The 21,850-nt window shown below is 34.3% G+C and overlaps 1 protein-coding gene across 2 annotated transcripts in view; it reads left to right on the top strand.

Moving 5' to 3' along the window:
* LOC138715202 (protein Tob1-like) overlaps window positions 1-21,605 on the top strand; it is a 318,519-nt gene extending 296,914 nt beyond the window's left edge. For both annotated transcript variants that reach the window (XM_069847841.1, XM_069847843.1), the window contains exon 3: window positions 9,993-21,605. In XM_069847841.1, the coding sequence (XP_069703942.1) occupies window positions 9,993-10,560 (568 nt within the window). In that variant the 3' untranslated portion in view covers window positions 10,561-21,605. The remainder of the gene's footprint in view (window positions 1-9,992) is intronic.
* The last annotated feature ends 245 nt before the right edge of the window (window positions 21,606-21,850 follow it).

The raw sequence follows: 21,850 nt of genomic DNA, 5'->3' as shown, positions 1-21,850 counted from the left end.
ACATGTGCATATTTGTCTATTGCATTCATAATTGCATTGAAGGAGGCCAATTCGAATTTGTAAAGGTAAAACCATTGTAAAATTTATTAAAATTACTCTCCTACAACTGCCGTCTGTATTCTGAACAACAATTATTTTTTATACAAGCGTGACATAGCTACCATAGCAACGAAACGCGCATCGATAAAAAAAACAAATCTTCTAAATAGTAATGACACCTATATGAAACCAAACTGCTGTTATGTACAGAAGATATGGCTGTTTTAAAATGTGAACTTATTTTTGAATAACCTTATAGGCCTGTATTAGTAAATCCACTTGAGAATGCTGCACATAAAATAAAATAGACTAAGTGTTCCAAAGGTAATAGTCTTCCATCAAATGAAGTAAAATAGGCTTTCTAATCTAAATTAAACAGAATAGCTGTACTATACTGGAAAACGACTTTCAGGTTAATGAAATGGTGTATAATTTGTACACCATGAAAGTACTATATATCTTGAGCATTAGCGACTGTTAAAATGGAAGTGGTTGGTATACACTGCGCTTCCGTTACACTGTAATTTACATTCCAGCTATAACACATCAGTCGTATTAGATGAGGTATGTGATCAATGTTTTTAGTTTGCCGTATACGAACGCCCGTTCTTGTTTCAATTCCAGTGTCCACTGACGTCACCCAGAGCTCAAGATATACCGTAAGATGTGTAGACCTGTGTCTCCCGAATATTTTTTCCTTGAGTAACAATATTTGTTACGTTGAATCTCCCGAGTTAAGCCTTAATTCCAAGTAACTTTTTTTCAGACAAACATAATCTAGTGTATAAGTTCTCTGCAAGATTGCTATGACAAATTTTTACGGAGTGTGATGACATTGAGTATTTTCAAGCTAACGGGTGACAAAAGATGCTATTTGGAACAAAAAATGTGTATAATGTATTTTATGCTCGACCATGCCGAAATGTAGTAATTATACACCTGGTAGCAGCCCTTTAATGGACCTCATTAAAGTACACCTATTCATTAAAGTTCAGGTGTTCCACCAATCAGAAAACACCATTGTAGCAATATGAAAGCGCAAGTATCGATTATTCTCGGTTATGCAATCGAAAGACAACTAACGAAACGTCACGGAGGCTGGAAATCCAATACTGTCGCAGAAGGTTATGTTCTGTTACTATAATAATTAGCGTTAATTGTAAATAATATTCAAATAAATTCAATTTGTCATCTCGTTTTTCAATGTCTAAATCAATTTCAAGGTTATATCAAGATTAATGTTTATTTTACTCTCTAGATTATATCAAGGTCAATGACATTTGTTTCTCGGAAAAAATCAATACTTCCACGTCTGCGCACATCTCACAATTTATGAGATATTGCACAAGGTCAGTTCCGCTCCCCAGTCAGATAAGAATAACATGAATATTTATGAATAATTTCAAGTTAGAAATATGGTCGAGCATAAAAAGTCGTATGAAACTTGCCTATAATGGTAATTAAGACGCTCGTATGAAAATTAAGAAACTCGCTTGCGCTCGTTTCATAAACATACTCGCGTCTTAATTACTACCATTATAGGCTCGTTGGATAATGTATTATTATTCATAACCATACCAAGAATAGGCGTTTTCTAAACAGCTTTGCGTATGGAAAGTGTGACTTTTCTGAGCATCGTGAAATACATTGTGCAATAATATTAATTTATCTAACAAATGGCGAAAGAGATTTTTATTTTAAGAGTAAAGGAATATTAATCTTTCTTGATCAAAAAACAGTTCCGTACCAACGCTTAAAATAAATGCACTCATTGATCTTCTGTTCTTTATAACGCTACTTGTTCAGAAAATATAGGAAGTAGTAGTATTAATTAATTATAAATTATCAATAAACAACGCTAAAATAAGAAATTTGCACAAACACTGTTACCAACTCATTACACCATTGCTCCATCATTAAATATCACCGTCCTCGGAGGTGTGCCACAGTCTAACCGGCTCGTACAGATTATTCCCATTGGTCTATTGAAGCAGCTTCATACCTAATAGACTTCAAGTGTCCAAAAGATGTTTCAAGATGATAACATGGCTACTGCTCATATTTTTCTAGGCATAGAAGCCGAAAAATTTCAGCTGATATATGTAAGGATTAATGTGAAGACCTTGTAGATACATTACTGTAATAACTCGCTATTATAAACTCGGCCGCGAACGAATTAAGTCTCATTTATAACACTTTTAAAATATGATAAAATAAAGGAAATTGAAGCAGGAGAGGCAGAAATTTCTCTGTTATTCGTCGGCGAGTTGGCCCTGAAATTAATATTGTCTCATCCTTAACGTAACAACTATTATTCTTGTATTTAATAAAACCACTCATATCAATCGTACTTTTTAGTTGGTTATTTTACCATGCTTTATCAACTGCTATGGTTATCTAGCGTCGGAGTGAGATGATACTGATGATAATGATAGCGAGATGAGTTCAGGATCTAATGCCAAAAGTTACCCAGCATTTGCTCTTAATAGATTATGCAAGGGAATTCAATATTAATTTCACAACGAACTTTTAACAGTTCATTACATCATTCTATTTTTTTTCTCAGACCACAAATTCTTAGTCAACGAAAATACTCTTTCAATTTGAGTAGAAATACCCACGTAGACAAAACGTATATTCTTTGACAGGAGAGAGGCTGAGCAAATCAATTTTCTGGCTCCTGAAATACGTACAATAATTGAACAATCTCATTCGTTTTTATTCGCTATAAAGTCTCTTTTTTGTGTGGTTTGGCTGGTTCTAAAAAATTCTTAGCAATGACCGCCTCATCCAAATGTACAACTTCAAATGCAACGGACACGTTAACTTACTTTGCGGAACAAAACTGTTTCATTCAAACACTTACTGTATTTCTGTGGTCTCTTCTCACTCTTCTTTGCGATACTCATGATTAAATATTAATTTTTATACGTTACTTTTTACCGGGACAACTTCTAAAACGGCCGGGACACCGGGAGATAGGCTTTCCAACTGTCCCGTGTTTTCGATGACAGTCCCGATTTCGACCATTGCGTCCCGCGTCCCGAAATAATTTGCACACGCATCAAAATGTCCCGATTTCATGGCATATTAGATATTTACAGCTGAATTTCGTTCCTATCATATTGTTGGATTTAGTCTGGATTGGAAGATATTTCAGAATAGTCTCATACAGACATGCTTCCAATATGTGACGAAATGGAGAAATGACTCTAGTACGTATGTTCAAGGCAGAAATTTAATTCTCGTTATTGTGTCAACAGAGTGACGGGTGCAATGATCATTCCTAAAGTTAGGGTAGGTTTGATCACAGCCTACAGAATACTTTATGAATCATCTATTCTTTGTGCTCATTTTATGCACTTTGACTTTAGTTTTACGCCATTCAGTATTATGTCCACTTTGTTCCACTTGATGCGTCATTCATTGTTTTCGGCGTAAAAGTAGAAAAAAAGAAAAATTTATACTACCACTTCTACTGTACAATAGATAAAGGTATCAACGAGGACAACAACAAAGACTTGCAAAATACCGCAGCCCCTCAAGTGTGAAAAGATCTGATAGCTCTGGTGATAAATCATGTAAACGTCGCTGTGTTTTCCGAGGAGAATGGCTGAAATTTTTGTGTAGGTAGGTTAAGTTAGTTCGGGTTAGTTCAGGTTACGTTAAGTTAGGTTAATCTATATTAGGTTAGTGATTACATCAATATGATGGATTTTAGCTCTTTTTAGCATTCTGGTTATTGTATTATTTGTGTTTTATATTTTGTGAACAATCTTAGATAAGGGCACAAATAGCCATAATTGCTGACGCGCCCTTCTTAAACCCCACTAACTCAATATGATGATGATGATGATGATGATGATGATGATGATGATGATGATGATAATAATAATAATAATAATAATGATTCGTAACAAGCAGTCTGCTGTCAAAAAATCTTAAAGTTAGAATTTATAAAACAGTTATATTACCGATTGTTCTTTATGGTTGGACTCTCACTTTGAGAGAGGAACATAGGTTAAGGTGTTTGAGAATAAGGTGCTTAGGAAAATATATGGGGCTTAGAGGGATGAAGTTACAGGAGAATGGAGAAAGTTACACAACACAGAACTGCACGCATTGTATTCTTCACCTGACATAATTAGGAACATTAAATCCAGACGTTGAGATGGACAGGGCATGTAGCACGTATGGGCGAATCCAAAAATGCATATAGTGTGTTAATTGGGAGGCCGGAGGGAAAAAGACCTTTAGGGAGGCCGAGACGTAGATGGGAAGATAATATTAAAATGGATTTGAGGGAGGTGGGATATGATGATAGAGAATGGATTAATCTTGCTCAGGATAGGGACCAATGGCGAGCTTATGAGAGGGCATCAATGAACCTCCGGGTTCCTTAAAAGCCAGTAAGTAATAATAATAATAATAATAATAATAATAATAATAATAATAATAATAATAATAATACTTAATTGCCAGAACAAAGATGAATATTGATTTTTTTATATAAGAATTCTCTAGCACCCCCAGAAAGAGATGGGTTCCTAGTTTCCAACGAATTAACATTTCTTTTATAAGGAATTTATAGAATTTATATTGTTTTTCAACTTGTTTGGTAATGATTTTAGTAATTTTTTTTACTATGAATCGAGGTGGTTCTATTGATCTGTGGAAATAATTAGTGCAATAAAATTGTCAGTAACGTTTGTGTCCCTAATTTCTACTTACGAAAGTTGGCAAGCCTACCGGGAGAGGACCTTCAAACTGGGACGTACATGATCAATTGATCATCTCACATTTGGAGATGGTTCCGTTATGAGGTTGACAATTAGTTAAGCATCGGTCAATAATGCCAGGGTAAACGGGATATGAACCGAGGTCTGCAACGTGAGAAGTCTACCGCTCACCATTCCGTGCGCCTCGTCAAAACTCTGGATCTAGAACACCGCATATTTTCTTTCTTCGTCTATCTCTCGGTGGGGTCACAGGAAATGTTCTGCATAGACAATAATGTCACGTCCTGTGTGGGATGTAAAGGAGGCACTTTCAGTGTACACATATAAAATTTGTATACTTTTCACTCTCGGTTGTAACGATCCAATGAGGGCTGAGTTAGGATTGTTTTTACCGCATCGCCCTTATGCAGCATTTCTATTGGTTGATGCCCAGATCTCAGGTCTACAACTGCGGCAAAATACGTGGGCAGGCTTCCATATCTCACCCCACCTCTCATCTGACCCAATCAGGAGAACTTGCAAATCGTACTGGAATTACTAGAACAGCCTTAACACAAGAGTATAATATAAAAACTACTTCCGATGAGGCATACAGTCTTTCTTAATCCTATGTTATTTGGAGTTTATTTTATAATCTCGGGGAAGTGAATTATCACGACATCCAATGAAAAGTTTAAATTCAACTGTAGTCCTAGTAATTAGGTATAATGCAATCTCTACAATTCCTGGTATGATTACAAGAATTCTGTACCATTCTCAGACTCTCAGAGCAACATAATCATCATCATTATAATCGTCTTCGTCGTCATCGTAATTGTCATCATCATCCACCTTAAAGAAATGGATTGTGTGTCCCGTTTTGTCCTCGTTTATGTACATCAACGTTAGACATACAGAAATAGCGGAACATTGCTCATGTGGTTAGCACAACGCAGTGACATTATTAATAATAGATATTAAAATATGAGAACACGCACCCTGACCTACGAGACAAAAGTTATTCTTAATTTTCATACCAGGAATCGAACTTGCATCCTCTAAGTTTGTTGCTAAAAACACTATTGGTAGTATGTGGATTAGATTAGATTAGATTAGATTAGATTAGATTAGATTAGATTAGATTAGATTAAAGTCATGAGTATTATACAAATACTATGGACATAGTCATAATAAAACAAACAGAGTGAATAAAATTATATTAAAAACATAAGTTATTGACAAAGGACTCAAAGTATTCACTAATACTATAAAAGGGATGGTTAATCATCCAGCATTTTAAAACATTCTTAAATGTATTACATCAAATAGAGTGTGCAGACTTATGTAATCTATTAAACATAAATACTGCCATGGACATAAATTGTTTTTTAGTTGTTTCCAGTCTAACATTAGATTCAGTCAAGTGAAAATTGTATCTTGTATTGGAATTATGATTATCAGATCTGTGATAATAATTTGCTAAATTTTTCTTTATCTTCAGCAAAGAAGTGAAGATGTAAAGATTAATAACAGTAAGAATAGCCTCGTTTATGCATCATAAACAGAATCAGTTAAAATACGTAAGGTTTTTTTTTTTTTTTTTTTTGCAGAAGGAGAACACTAAATACACTATAACTATTTCCCCACATAGAAATACCATAGATTATTATACTATTGAAGAAGGCAAAATAAGCACTTCTTACATATGTTTTAGGCACCAGTGATTTCAATTTGCTTAATAAATAAATAACCCTTGAGAGTTTAGTACAAACATAATCAATATGTGGGGCCCAAGATAATTTGGGATCCAGTACATTTCCTAAAAGTTTGGCAGATGGCTGAGAGTTGTGGATTAAACAAAGCACAAATATGAATAATGAACATGTCTTAAGACTGGGGGAAGAGTCTGAACTTTTACATTGCCTTATGGATGAAAGTAAAATCTCATTTTTCTCCTTAAATAATATAGAATTGCATATTACACGTAGCCGAGTGGTTTTAGGCATTATGCCTTGGATTAGCGATACCAAATAAGCGCTGATTTGAATCTTCATGATATTTCGACCAGTGTATTGGACCGATGCCCATCCAACATTGTAATTTGTGGTGTTACGATGAGTAGTAAAATCCGGTCTCGTATAACGGCTAGGGGGGAGGATCATCGTGCTTACTACAGGTTACCGTCGTACTAATTGGATGATCGTTCACTTCTCCTGAGGCATATAGACGTGGGGGTAGGAGTTGCAGTGTCTGTCGTGTTATTTAATTAGTTGCAAACTTAAGATTAGGTAATTACGTCTTGTAGATTATTCACGAAAAGTTAGATTTTCTGTATTCAACTTTTACTTTCAGTCTAGGAGATTTTTTCTACCTTGCCACGCGTTAATGCTATGTATTATACTCTATTTTATTACCCTGACGTGATTCTAATATTACACCTACAAGGGTTTACTCCTGTACATTTTGCATTAAAATACAATTAAATCTGTATTAATGATACTATTGCCAGTATGTTATAGCCTACAGATAGACAGTCTGAGCTAGCCTTGACGTGATGTACATCGGCCAACCAGCGATAAGACGCCCATGATACTGCCACTGTTTATCTCCGCAAAAGCTCGGCCCAATCTCGTCATGGATACGTTAGCAGTATGAGCTGTGGTGTTATCCTGCTGAAAATACGCCGTGGAACGTTCCACTTATGTTAATTCATCACAAATTAGACTTTATTTTTGTAATTGGATGTTAGAAAAAGCTTATAACGAGGTTCCCAAGTAGATTTTCTTTGTTTGTATGACGACGTTCTATGATAATTAGTGGTCAGCACGCAAGCCAAGAATCGTTAATGACGTATGTGGAACGTCTCACGACCTATTTTCAGCAGGATAACGTCACAGCTCATACTGTTAATCTACATATCTATGACAGAAATGCGTGGAGCGTTCGCGGAGACAAACAGCGGCAGTAGCATGAGGGTCTTATCGCTGGATGGTCGACGTATATTACGTGAACGTTCGCTGAGACTCAATAGTTCCCATATTATTGTACGTATGAATCTAAATTATGAGGAGACCTAAGCATAAATAATGTAATACTATTAAAAAGAAGATCATAGCAAAAATAAACTGCTACATATATATATATATATATATATATATATATATATATATATATATATATATCTATGTGTTCGTACTGAATCAATAATATTAACTGTTAACTATTTAGTCTATGGCACGTTACTTCTGAGACTCCCTGTATGATTCACAACTACATACTAATGAATGAAGACAGGATGGGACTAATACTCACAATTTTTTAAGTTCATGTTTATGGCGATTATAAGAGTATAGAGATTTATATGCTAATGTAATAAATTTGGTCATATTAATTTAAGTAATGGGTTAATGGAAAAGATTTAAATTTATTTCTTATGCTTCCAAAACATAAACGTTTCTTCGAAGCTTTATAAATTACTATTAAAGTTATCTCTTATTGGTTTTAAGAATATTAAGCTTATTATGATCATTTTATGACTATAGTTATGATTGTTGACTATTTATTTCTATGACAGTGAATCATAATTTTACATTGGTTATAATTTTTATGCTGATTGTTAATATGTCATTAAATACTTTTTTATTATGACTTAATTTTTATGATACCAAAATTTTAATTATTTAAAAATTTATGATAAATGATAATACTCTCTTTCACGTGGCAAAGCTGCTGTTTTCTTCAGGAAACTTGCGAACAGGTTTCACATTTCTATATTTGCACAGAATACTAAAACCGAGAAAACAGAAGTTAAATGTTAATTTACAAAACCATAACATGCAATTTTAATTAATTTTGATATTACGGGGGAAGTTATCCTTCATGGGTAAAAAAAAAAGACATTTTTTCGATTTTTTCCTTTATAGAACACACCTTTATTTTATTACTTTTTATTATAGAACACACCTTTCTCTTTCTTGTGATGTAAGAATTTATTAGATATCTCTAATAGTGTCCGACTTATGCCCTTCAACTTTTCTCATTGTCTCTTTAAATTCACTCCTTGTCACTTGTTTCCGCATGTTAAATTTTATATTTGATTTCCCTAATTATTCAAAATATTTTTAGATAGCTTAATGAAATGTTACATGCTAATGTGTTTTTCACATATTAACAATAAAAACTATATTCTTAAATTTTGTTAATTACATAAAAATAATATGGTTCATGAAAATGTTAAAGTAATGCAAGGGACACGTAAGATTCTTGTATGTGCCACAAATATACTACATGAACCATTCAGGTTTACTTCCCTTCTGAAAGAAGACATGACAAGAATATCACTCGCTATAAAATCAGTTTCTCTCGTGAATCACGAATTTATTTAAGTGTGGTAACCGCTAGAGCACCATGTCTACTCTTGTGTTATTTTATTGGTTTATTTTACGGCGCTTCATCAACTGCAATGGTTATCTAGCTTCTGAATGAAATAAGTGATAATCCCAGCGAAATGAGTCCAGGGTTCAGCGCCTAAAGTTACCCAGCATTTGCTCGTAATAGATTGAGGAAAAACCCCGGAAAAACCTTAACCAGGTAACTTGTCTCAACCAGAATTTTAACCAGTGCCCGTTCATTTCATGATCAGACGTGCTAACCGTTACTCCACAGCGGTGGACACTCTTGAGTTGAAGCAAGGTGGCTTACAAATACAAAATCTGAATAGAAGAAATAAATTATTAACAACAATCTCAATAGAAAAGAAGACGACCTCATCTCCTAAAGCATATCGTATTACAAACCATAAAAAACATAGAAATTTGTGGAATATTTAGAAAGAGAGTAATATAACAGTAACTACAAATAACATATTTAATGGAAGGAATTGAATTGGTGGGTCATATTTTGAATAATTAATGGTTGATGATGATGATGATGATGATGATGATGATGATGATGATGATGATGATGATGATGATGATCTAGTTTAGGGCTGGACATCGGGAGCGCATCCAGACTCTAAACGAGGACGCTTAAATTCATCCGTTACTGAATCAACGCTGTGCGGTGTTCGGTGGGGAAGAAAGGGGATGAAGAGAAATCATATGGCTCCCCGTGGGAGAGTAGAATCCGCTCTTGCTGCCCAGCCCTGATCAAGTTTATGCAATTTCAAAGTTTCTTTTGGGAAATGTGCAAATGGGAGGGAAATGTTTGACTGAAGCTCGATGTGTTTGCTTGCAGAATGTCCCCCACAGAGTTCTCCAACTACATCAAGCAGCGTGCGATCCAGCAGCAGATCCACCACCACCATCATCACCACCACCAAGCAGCGCCGCCGTCCCAGACCTCTCCCACCGGGCGTTCCCTGTCGCCCAACACGGCAGCGGCTGCAGCGGCCGCAGCATCGGGTCAACAGCCGCCAGACCCTACGGGTTACTTCTTCCAACCCGCCGGCCCGTACCACCCGCAGTTCCCTCACCGCAACCTCTTCGAATCGGCAGCGGCGGCGGCAGCAGCAGCCGCCTACATGCCAGAACTGTACCCCGCTGCGGCGAAGTTCCCGGGTGCCGCAGCAACGGCAGCCGCATCCTCCTACCTGGACCCCGCCTCCATCGGCCACCAGTTCTACAACGGAGCCACGACTAATGCCAACAACCCGGGTAGCGTCCAGGTCAGCAACAACACCACGTCTTCGACGGCCCCTCAAGACAACGGCAAGCAGCTTCTGGACGGCCTCAACAACTTCGGCCTGGGCTCCGTGGCACCCTATCCATCCAGTCCATACCAGCACCTCCTCGTGGCAAACTAACCCCCTCATACTGAAATCTTGAGAACCACATCACCGCCAGTCTAGGAAACAACTGATCATTCGGAAGGACTGTGTTTTTTTAACCTTTCCTAGCAAGTCAATTCTGCAAACGCCTCCAACGTGCCCTCCGAAAATCTATGTCATGATTACATCCCTAGCCTACAATTTTGGTGCATTTATATTCACATTATATCCTCGTGTTCTTCAGTGTCCCCGGTTACATTCTTACAACAATAAAACCAACACAGAATCTCGATAATCTTGAATCCACCACGCTTCCGAAGTGAGTATCTCACAGCGAATGTAGTTATATTAAATGCACACTCACACTTCAATAAAGCTACGTTTTCGGAACTTTCTAATATTCTTAGCCATTTACACATACTATGTACGGTAAGAATATATCAAGCAAGATTCGAAACCTGACCTCTAACTGAGCGTGAGTATACCTTTAATGTAAATATGTTTTCAAGCAGCTGTAAACTCATAAACATCAAACTATAAAGACACAAGACCATCAGGTCCGGACGAGGACGTGGACCATTTCTAAATAGATGTTGGGACAAATAATGAAATTGCCAGCATTATTTACAAAACGTAATAGATAATAGAAGAAGAAACTGGGGGACTTACAAATCGCTATGAAATGAAAGGGCGCAAGGGTACATGAAGGTGGCAAAGACATCATTTATAAGCAGAAACAACAAATCAACTGACGACAAAATATAATATATCGAATGGAAGGAGTACGGGCAAAGCAAAGCTATGTTAGTTAGCAGTAATGGCATAAACACATATTTAAAATAAATTCAGTAGACTTATTTTTTGCAATTTAAAGTTTGTATTTCATTCTGCTTTCACCTTCAAAAGCGTTAGTTTTAGTATTTGAAGATGTTTTTAAAGTTGAATGAAGGGAAATTGTTTGAAAACGGTATCTTCGGGAAAGATATTAGAGGTATACACAAAAAATATAGACAATTCGGGCTACAAAATACAAATTATTTTCAATATTTGAAAATATATATAAGATATCTGAAATTTTCATATAGATCAGTAGTTGAAGCTACGTTTTATATTATTTGATATATATTCCAGTTGAGTAAAGAGAGAAATACAAACTGTTTTGCTGTGGAAATAAGTAATTAAAAAGTTAAATTATTTCCAACGTTTAGAGTAGCTTTAGTAGTGATTTATAATTTCACATTTGTTTTAGTACAGAGTAGGATATCTCACCATAAAATATATTTTTGCTCATCCAAATTAACTATACTTGAGTTCCATTAGAGAATAATCAAACTAACTGCTCAAATGAAACAGGTTACGAGAATAAAAAGAATATATCAATCAGAGGAAGGGAAAAGCAATGGAACTCGTTAACACTGACATATGTGATGCATCTTCCAGACAAAAAATATATAAAGTTGCATGTCAACATTATGTGACAATGTTGTTTCATGCAAATAACACGTTGTGTTTTGGACGAAATCCAAAGAGAGTTACGTTTATAATATTTATAATCGCTTATCCTATTACAAGTGCAGGAAAATGGCAGCCAAGTGCGTATAAATTCCTACCATATAAAGCAAATGTATAAAAGTCCATTTATTTTTTCACTGGAGTAGGTATAACAAAGTAAAGCTATTAAATATGTATGATAATAGGTATAAATAAAGAATTTGTGCACATATGTGTAAATAATACAATGGAAACAAAAGTACACTAATCACCACGTCTAGTCTCAAACTGCACTTTTTTTAACTTTGATATCAATAAAAAGGCCTCGCCTATTGTAGGTTAAAAGTTACGGCAGAGTGTTGGGAAATCTCGCGTTGTAGGCGATAAGGGAAAAGTAAGGTCGTCATTTCTGTTGTTTCATATTCGATGCGGTACGCAGTATGAGAAATGTTTTCGAAACCAGTTATTAGCTAGGGATATAAGAAGAGTACTTATTCATTTAAATCTTCTCACTACTATATTTACATATTAACTGTTATGTATTTCATAGGCCTACAAAAAATCATCAGATACTGACATGATACAAAACTCCACATGAAACATCTCTTCTCCTTCAACGCTTTCACAAGACGAAGAGCAACTCAAAAAAGTTAAAGTAAACACAGCATCTACAACGTTTATTTGCTCTTGTTACTTTTCTAAGTCAAGTATTTAAGCGAATTTAACTCCGCATTACATTACTTCAATAACATCCCTTTCATCTAGCTCACAGATGTCCAATTGTAACTCGTACGAGGTAATCCCTGGCGTAAGCAACCCGCAACGCATATTCTTTAAGGTCGTTTTTCATATTTTATACGGAAAGTTATTGACCTTAGCAGAGCATGTTTGACGTGCAATCTCCTGGTTGCATAGGCGTTTGGACACCCATGATCTAGCTCAAACCTGAAAATATTTTAAATACGATTTTATTCAAAGAAGAGAGAGTGACCATTCTCTGACTTTGATTTCTGCATTAATTTTTAAATTATTTTATGATTGGGGTTTATCGAAATGATGTGGTAATGTGGGTTTACTGAGAAAAAACCTTTTGTTCAGAGATACTGAAGTTCATAAACCGTCAAGGGATTACTAATTTCGAATAAATTGGGTTAAACAGAATTACTTAAAACTTGAGTTACTCTTAAGTCTGAAAGTGTGTGTAGGTTAATTAATATCGGCATTCACTTACGTTGTTCCGCTTTATACGCTTGACATAATTACAATTATAGCTAAACAGATATTAAATTTAAATTTCCTGTCTCCCAAATCAATAAAGTTCTATGAATTTTATAGTATTTCCAAGACTTCTTATACTCAAAGGCATCTGAATTCCGTTCCTACGTTTTAAAATATGTGTTCATAATTGGGAGGATATGCTGTGAATTAAGAAAAAAAAGGTATAATATCCTTGCGAGAAGAAATTCGCGCATATAAATTATACAAGAATATCTTTTTATTGTTGAACTTTGTATAAGATAGAAATTCGAGTCAGTATAAATGAATCTATATTGTCCTGTAGGTTTCTTGTTTACTCATATATGTTTACAAGACAAAATGTGTTTTATTAAATAGTGTGATAGATACATTTTTCATTATATTTTACATTTTGGATAATTTTGTAACTTTTTATAGTACCATTTCTTTTGTACTTCGACCATTATTCATACTAAATATGTAATGTTCATTTCATTGCTAGGTAGGCAGACAGAGCAAGCCTACAATTACAGAACTGTTGGACATGACCAAGTTTCTCAAATCAAGCCACTCATTCATCACATTGTAACAATAATTTAGTATTTTAAAACCTAGCTTAATGACTTCAGAAACTAGTTGTTTATAACTAGGTGGCATTCAATCAAGTGTTTCCATTGGCACTTCTTTGTCATAAGAGAACAAACGCCCAGGCAGTCATGCTTTTGAATGTGTGGAGTATCACGACAGTAAAATTGCTACAACTTTGAGGTTATGTTCTTCAGTAATTTATTCGTGGTTTCAGAACTGGAATTTCTGAACTTTTTTGAATATGTAAGTTGAATCGCGATGTCTTTGCTGAAGAATTAATATCAAGGTTCAAGAAATCTGTAGAGAAATCAAGACCTAAAATGTTTTGGTTCGCAATCAAAATAGTTACCAATAAAACCGAGTACAAGATGCTATATTTCGTCATATTCAACTGAATTAATTGTTATTGCTCTTTGCTGACGACTGAAGGCTGGATACTCTTCACAGTATTACAAAGGGCTGAAGCTATTTCACTTTCCAAATGAAACAGTACCCGAACTTCGCGCTGTTGTATCTGTCTTCGCAGTAAAATACAATGCGATTGAAAAGTCCATCCGCAGCTCTATTAGTTCTAGTAACCCTAGAATACAACCCTTTAGAAATTTGGCACTCCCTTATTCAATTCGGTTTGACAACCTCACATCCCCAGTCCATCATATGCTTAGCGCCCAGTGCTGCCACTTGAATTCTCTGCCTAGTGGATTCTCGGCTACACAAGCACTGCGGAGAGACTTCTCGATCGCACTGTAGAATTTGAATTTCAAATTAAGACAACATTAACTAAACTTTCTGCTTTCGTAATATGTATTCTGGTACCATATTTCTTGAAAACGTTAAACATAATTAATTTCTTTGGCGTGGAGTATTGTTCTGACGTAAAAGAAATTCTGATAACAAATTATCAGGTCCATTATGCGAAGTTCTGGTGGTGTCATTTCAAGTCTGAACATCTCTTTCAAAATAATATATCGTCAAAAATAGACATGCCTATCATGCAACGCGAATGGAAGGTGAAATGGACGTTTTATCATGCGCACACAATTATGCGCAATAAAAATAAATCATATTTAGGAGGAACATGGCAATTATTTTTTGTTGAACTAGATGATGACAAAAGAAGTATGCTGACAACATTTTCATAGTTACCTTTGTACATGTGTTTTTATATGCCAATGTGCAGTACATACATGCATAATATATGTGTAAATGAAACAAATGCATGCATTTGTGTGTGTGTGTAGTCTTTACTGTAAATAATTATAATATTAATTGGTGATTAGTCTATATTTTTATCCATATTTTATGAGCTGAAGCAAGTCACAGGTTTATGTTTACAGCGTCCTCAGATCAGTATTTGTATCGCATAATATAACCGAATATATACAGGAAAATTCCGCGCATAGCTTTAACCTTTTCATTCAAAAAAATAAAACATGATATTGTACGACAATTATATGCATGATATAGAAACTCGTACCATGCAGCCAGAATTATAGGTGCACTTTTTTCCAAATATACGAATTACCGCGGTTTTGATATAAAGTCAGTAAGAACCGTTTAAAATGCACATAAATGCATATAGAGACTGCAATATTCCGTTATAGAATGCGGTAAACATTGTAGTTCCACAAAGAAACAAAGCCACTTTTACCATCAGTGACCCATACGTGATAGATAATTTACAGAAAAATATTTGGGACTTGTATAAATATTATTAGGTCTTTCTGTACAGAATTGTTAGAACATAGATTTTTTCATACTTTGTTTTGATTTTGTTCCTTTATTTTTTCACTGTTTATTATTGAATAGATTACTATTGCTATAGCTATTGTTTTTTACCGAAATATATTTTTGTTTAAAATGATATTGTTATGTTTGATGTAATAATTCTTGAAACTTTTATGGGATGTGGTTTACTTTAATATGATTGCAAGTTTAACACTAAGGAAACGGTAAAAGGTACCTGATAATAGTCATCTTGTCCAAGATGACAAGTTGATTGTTGGTTATTGTTACAAAATAATGTTAGGACAAGGGTTGAAGGTAAGGCAAGGACTGGTGTAACAGAGGTTGCCTATTGTTTGTTAGTCATTTGTAGGCCGCTCGTTATTCGAAGGTACAAAATATATTATGGCCGATGTTCTAATGATGGCTCACAGATTTGCTTACGTCACTACAACTCGACGGTTTATCTTTATAAAGTCAATTACAAAAATCACACTCTATGGGGTTGTACTGCCGTCAGCGGCAATACAACCCTTTAAGGCTCTGAAATGAGAGTTCTAGAATAATGGTTCTTAAGCTTTCCGATCAAGTAACTAGTGTTTTTTTATTTAAAGATTTCAGTGATGCTATCAGATATTAAAATGCTTTTTACAAATAACAATTATTATAATGGATTTTTGTTACTGTTTTGTACGATACTTTATTACGCTATTTTGTCCTGGGCTAGTCTCTTAACCACTTCTGTATGAAGAACCTTGTGACTTTTATATCTTATTTATTCGCTGCTTAGTTGTAATATTGAAAGAAAGTATTTTTTGATATCCTGTAAGGAAATCTCTGACTAGTTTAAGAACCGTTTCTCTAGCAAGACTAATAACAAAGAACTTCTTCGTATTGGTTGATTAACACTTCTTTAATATTCTCTTTGGCTCAGTTATAGAAATTGAAAATAATGTTTCATTATTAACTCGTTGGCAATATTTTCTCATACATTGATGCTTGCGGACGATAACGTGTTGCAGTGCAGTGATGATATCGTTTATCTTTTTTACCTAACGTGATTTTTCAGTGTCAATATTCAATTAAATATATTAATTAGTATACATTTACATATTCCTAGAGTAGCCCACGAATACCTACAACAGAGGGACGTACGAGTCATATGGACCCCTTTCTCAACAATGGCACCGCTCGGAACATTTCGTTGTTGGGTGAATGTCAGGCCAATCTATAAACTTTCCTCTTCATCAGGAATTGATCTGCATGTGATTGGTGTGTGTGGGTCGTCTAGATGTTTATAGCGATTAACAGCAATTAATCGGTGTCACAGTGTACGATTAAAAAAAAAGAAACAGACATAAAGAAGTATTTCCAGAAGATGAAAGGAATTTGTAAGACAACTGAATTTTTCCACGACTTTTAATACAATATATTGGCATCATAGTGCATGTAATTTTTCTACGGCAGTCTGTGCAATAAGTGGACCCTATTATTCCCTAAAACAAACACCTTCTCCCTCCAAATAGTAAACGTGTAACTGTGTCAGAGGTAGTTAAAGTTATATATATAAAAAAGGACAAAACCCAATCAACATATTTTTTCATGACTTTATAGTTCGTATACCTACATCAATATATGATGAATATAACAATTCTTTTTTATAGAAATTGACGTATAATAGACTTTTCAGTAATTTGCATAATATACCACCAGATGAATGCCATTTATCAATTTGTTGTCACATTTCTTTCTGTACCTCCCTCCAGAAAACGGGTGTATTTCTTCCGCGGAAAGGTGGCAAAATGCTACGCAAACCACCCCGCAAATAACGCTTAATTTTGCGACAGGGAAAGGTCGCTATTTATTATTGTAAAGTTGCAGTTTAGAGAACTAAGCTTCAACGTTAATTTTACACCGCGATGGACGGTGTACTACGCTACAGTACGTACAAGATAGAGTGGAGTACATGTTATTTTTAGACTTGCTTATAAAACAATACGAATATCAGTCACTAGTTCTTATCGCTAATTTTCTGTGCATGCTTCTACACTACACAGGGAAGAGATGCGTGGAGTGGCCAAGTATGAGGAGGCATTGTACAAGCTTTCATTTTCAATATAAATTCACTTTTCCGCGAAGCTAATATAGCAGGAGTGACCACAGCATGCCATGTAGTCGCATTTCAACACTCGTCACGTGACAATTTCAGATTTAAAAAATATATATATATAATTCCTGGAAATCATCAAATGGGTCTTTCATGAACTAATATCAGTCTTCTATAAATTTATTTGTCTACATGACTAAGTTATAGTTCTCTTCGAAACAGAGTTTCTTAAGCAATATTTCCTGATTTGGCTTAATATTGTTCTTAATGTTCAACTATATACAGCATATTAATATTTCTAAAAACTCAACTTGTTACATTAAATCGTAGAAGATTTTCAAACGTCTACCTAGAAATAGGAACTAAATTGGTGGATTTCTATCAGCACGCGTTAAGACGATTAATTAAAATGTCACAATCCTTTAAGGTAATTTCTACGTCAACGCATGAAAAAAATAATAACTTTCTAATATTTAAACTGTACATGCATAAAAAGTTGTATCCATAATTCAATGTAGTTTTTACAGAGCTATAATAAGTCATTTAGAAATATTTTAAGTTGTGAGACGACTTTTAGTTGCGTAGTATTTTCTTTACTCTACATTTTTAAATTTTCATATAGTGCATTCCTCAGAAACAAATTCTGTCAGAAAGCTGAATTGTAACTAGACTTTCAGAAACCAAATACGTTACAAGAAGACTAAGAACTTCTATGATTTTTACAGACGTGGACAAATTATTAGACTAAAACGTTTTCTTAGAAACATAATATAATTCGTCATATGAACTATAAGATAATTCACAGCCTCTATTGTTGTAAATATGGTTGTTTACATCTTCTGGTATATTTTTCCAATGGTTAAGTATATTTTTTCTGGCTATGTTGGTACTACTGGTGTTTTAATTATATACCGAAGGAGATATTCTCCCATGGCCTGCAAGAAGACCGGACATGAACGAAATTGAAAATCTGTGATCTATACTGAAGAAGAAAGTGAACAAAAAGAGGCGTACAACAAAACATGGACTCATTTAAGCACTGTCTGATATCTGGCTAAATGATGCCGATATTCAAAGAAAGTGTCAAACTTTGGTTTCCAGCATCTGTGACAAAACATGTTAATAAAGAATAAGGGAATGTTCACAAAATATTAGTAACCTCAAGACTCAATTTTCTGTTCATTATATTTGTGCAAAATACATTTTTGTTCATTATTTCTACTGATAAATACAGCTTCGTTGCACATATAATTAATTTAGTCTAATAATTTGTCCACGTCTGTAATTAGAGTGATTTCTGATGATCAGGTTGCCCTATTTTTTTCAACAGAACTAATCACAAAAACACTATTAGACTAAATAGACTGTTTTGAAGACTATTTTATTAAAAACGCCCAGTAAAAAAAAAAAACAAAGCTTATTAGATAATCCGTTTTTGAGATGTGTGTACTCACATAAGCAAATTTAGAAATATTTTTTCGTATAGTATATAATAGTGAGTAAAGAAAAAACTATGCGCTTAGAAGTGATATCTTATACCTTAGAATATTCTTAAATGATCTATTATAACATTGTAAACATTACATAAAATTATGGCTGAAACTTCTTGCTATCTAGAGTTTAATAATAAATTGACTGATAATGATTTTGTATGCCTTCGCTTACAAGTATCCTTAAAGAAAATTAATTACATAAGAGTGACCGTAAGTTTAATTCTTCAGAGAAAGCCAGATGGTATGACAATAAGGAATATTAATAGTGGAAGTAGCGAGGAATTCAAAGTATTCGTAGAAAACCTGCCTCACAGTTGGTTTGTGTACTACAGAAGCTATGGAATATTCGCTAAAATAAGCCACAATCCAACATTGGCAATGAGCCGGTAATTAAGTTACGGTCCAACACAATGATTTTCAGTTTCGTATCTCTGAAACAAAATTATTTAAAAAAACTTCAAGTTACAGCTTTTATTGCAAAATTACGTAACATTTTCTTTGTACAGAAATGCAACCATGAATTTTTGGTCCGTTGGGATCATCATAGTAGTTAAAATAGGTGGGACGGCAATGATTCCCACTTCCATATTGAGAACAATTATTAGAAACTGCTGATAAATTTATACTAATTCCTCTACTGAAACATAAGAGTAATTTACTGTTTAATGGAGGAGATCAATTCTCGGCCTTTCTTAGCCAACGTATGAAAAATATAGCTCAGGCAGTTGGTCACCCCTGAAATATAAAACTTTTCGGTGGTTATAAGAACCAAAATGTTTACTTCTTTATATAATAGATCATAGCTTTAAATCCACCATATTTGTTTCGAGTGTTTGAAGATAGTCACACGTAGGGCACGAAAGATTAAAAGAAAATGTCCTTCACTTTAAAGGCGTACTTGTTTAGTGACATTTCTCAGCGAGATTAGCTGACTCTTCGAAGTCTCGTTATCTAATTAACTTGGCTAACATCTAAATCGACAACATCAATATTCTAACGAATCTCTCAAGATTAAACATCACTTCCAAAACATGCCTCGAGGTAGTAAAAGTGCTTTGCCACAATACGTAGACTCCTCTTGCGCGTATCGCAGTCTGTGACGAATAGAAACACAATCAGATCTGTTACTTAAATGGATCTAGCTGTTATCCTACTAACAGTAACATCTAGATACTTCAATTCTTCATATTTCATCGTTCTTGTTGTTTAAACATTTTAAAGTACATGTTTTTAGATACTCTTTCTATTAACAGAATGAAAAAAGTGAACTAATTTAATTACATATTAATCACAATACTAGAAACTTATTTCTAAAAAAAAGTTTAGTTTTCTATCTGCCTACAAACGCTGTATCAATAATTTAATAATTAATAACAGAAAAGAGCTCAGAATAGTGATGTACATTACACTGTTATTTAGGGATTGGTTTTGAGTACGCAAATTTCCAAGTACAATATGGTTTCAACTCTGCAAATTAACTAGGATTTTAAAGTAAAGAGAGAATTAAGCCCAGTTTAGAGAGATTGCAGATTAGTATCGGCCATATATCATTGCAAAATCTTCAGACCGTGGGTTTTTTAAAAAATGAAAATAAAGGCGTTTAGAACGCCGATGAAACTGTGATAAAAATCGCTGGGGTTTGAGGAGTTTGCAAATGATACTTTATTTTTAAAATCTTGGGCTTTACCACGTGTCCAGTTGGCTTAACTAAAGTGTGCTAATTTTCGGCTAGCCGCAGTCATTAGTAATAAAATCTTAAAACAGATTTCTATTATTTTACTCGTAAGTCCCAAACAACCTTGAAATTAATTCGTTTAAAAAATAACTGAAAATAGTTGTTGTAGCCCCATGTAAGTAAACGTGGTGTTAAACAGTTAAGATAATATATCAATCTGGATTAAAGGAAATATGTAAAAGAACACAATAATCACGGATAACACAAAGAAAGTATATAACATAATACATAATGAATGGAATTTGGACTATTCATCGACAGTTTTTTGTGATGGATCTTCTCTCTGTTTTTACTATGCTGATTATTTTAAAAGAACTTTATTAATCTAGAATCATGTCTGTTTGTAAAGAAAATGAACCCTCCACCCGCTGTTGGTTTTCTTCTCTTCTCCACTGTAGCTATAGACTCCTCCACGAATTAATGTAGGTGAGGGAACAGGCCTATAATAATGGATGTCCGTACCGTACCTATCTACTATAATATATTACGTGTTTCTATGGTCATCATAAAATATGGTGGCCGGATATTCAGAACATAATATAATATACACTAATATGTAGCGAAGCCGACAGGATTATAGTGAGAACGGAATTTTCCATCCCGTTATAATTATAATATACATGTGTATAATAGTCTATAATTTTTCATATTGTTGTACGAATTTTTAAGTTTATATTAAAATGTTTTGTGCATTCATAAAAAATAATGACTTGTTTTCATGCAAAAGCTCTTCATATGCTACCTATCCCCTAATCCTAAAAGCTCAAAACATCCTTAAACTTTTGGGACACAGTATCGAAATGTCATCAACATTTTTGCCATCATCTTGATCTATAAACAAGCACAGTTATAAATGTGTTTTTAGATAATAGTAAATACAATAGATAACGATCTCATTTGTTAAGGGATGTTTTGAAGAACTTTATATTACCAACCTCTATAAACAAGTAA

This window comes from Periplaneta americana, chromosome 15 (assembly GCF_040183065.1).
Source record: "Periplaneta americana isolate PAMFEO1 chromosome 15, P.americana_PAMFEO1_priV1, whole genome shotgun sequence".
NCBI lineage: Eukaryota > Metazoa > Arthropoda > Insecta > Blattodea > Blattidae > Periplaneta > Periplaneta americana.
The sequence above is the reverse complement of the archived record's forward strand: the minus strand, read 5'-3'. Positions and strand labels throughout refer to the sequence as shown.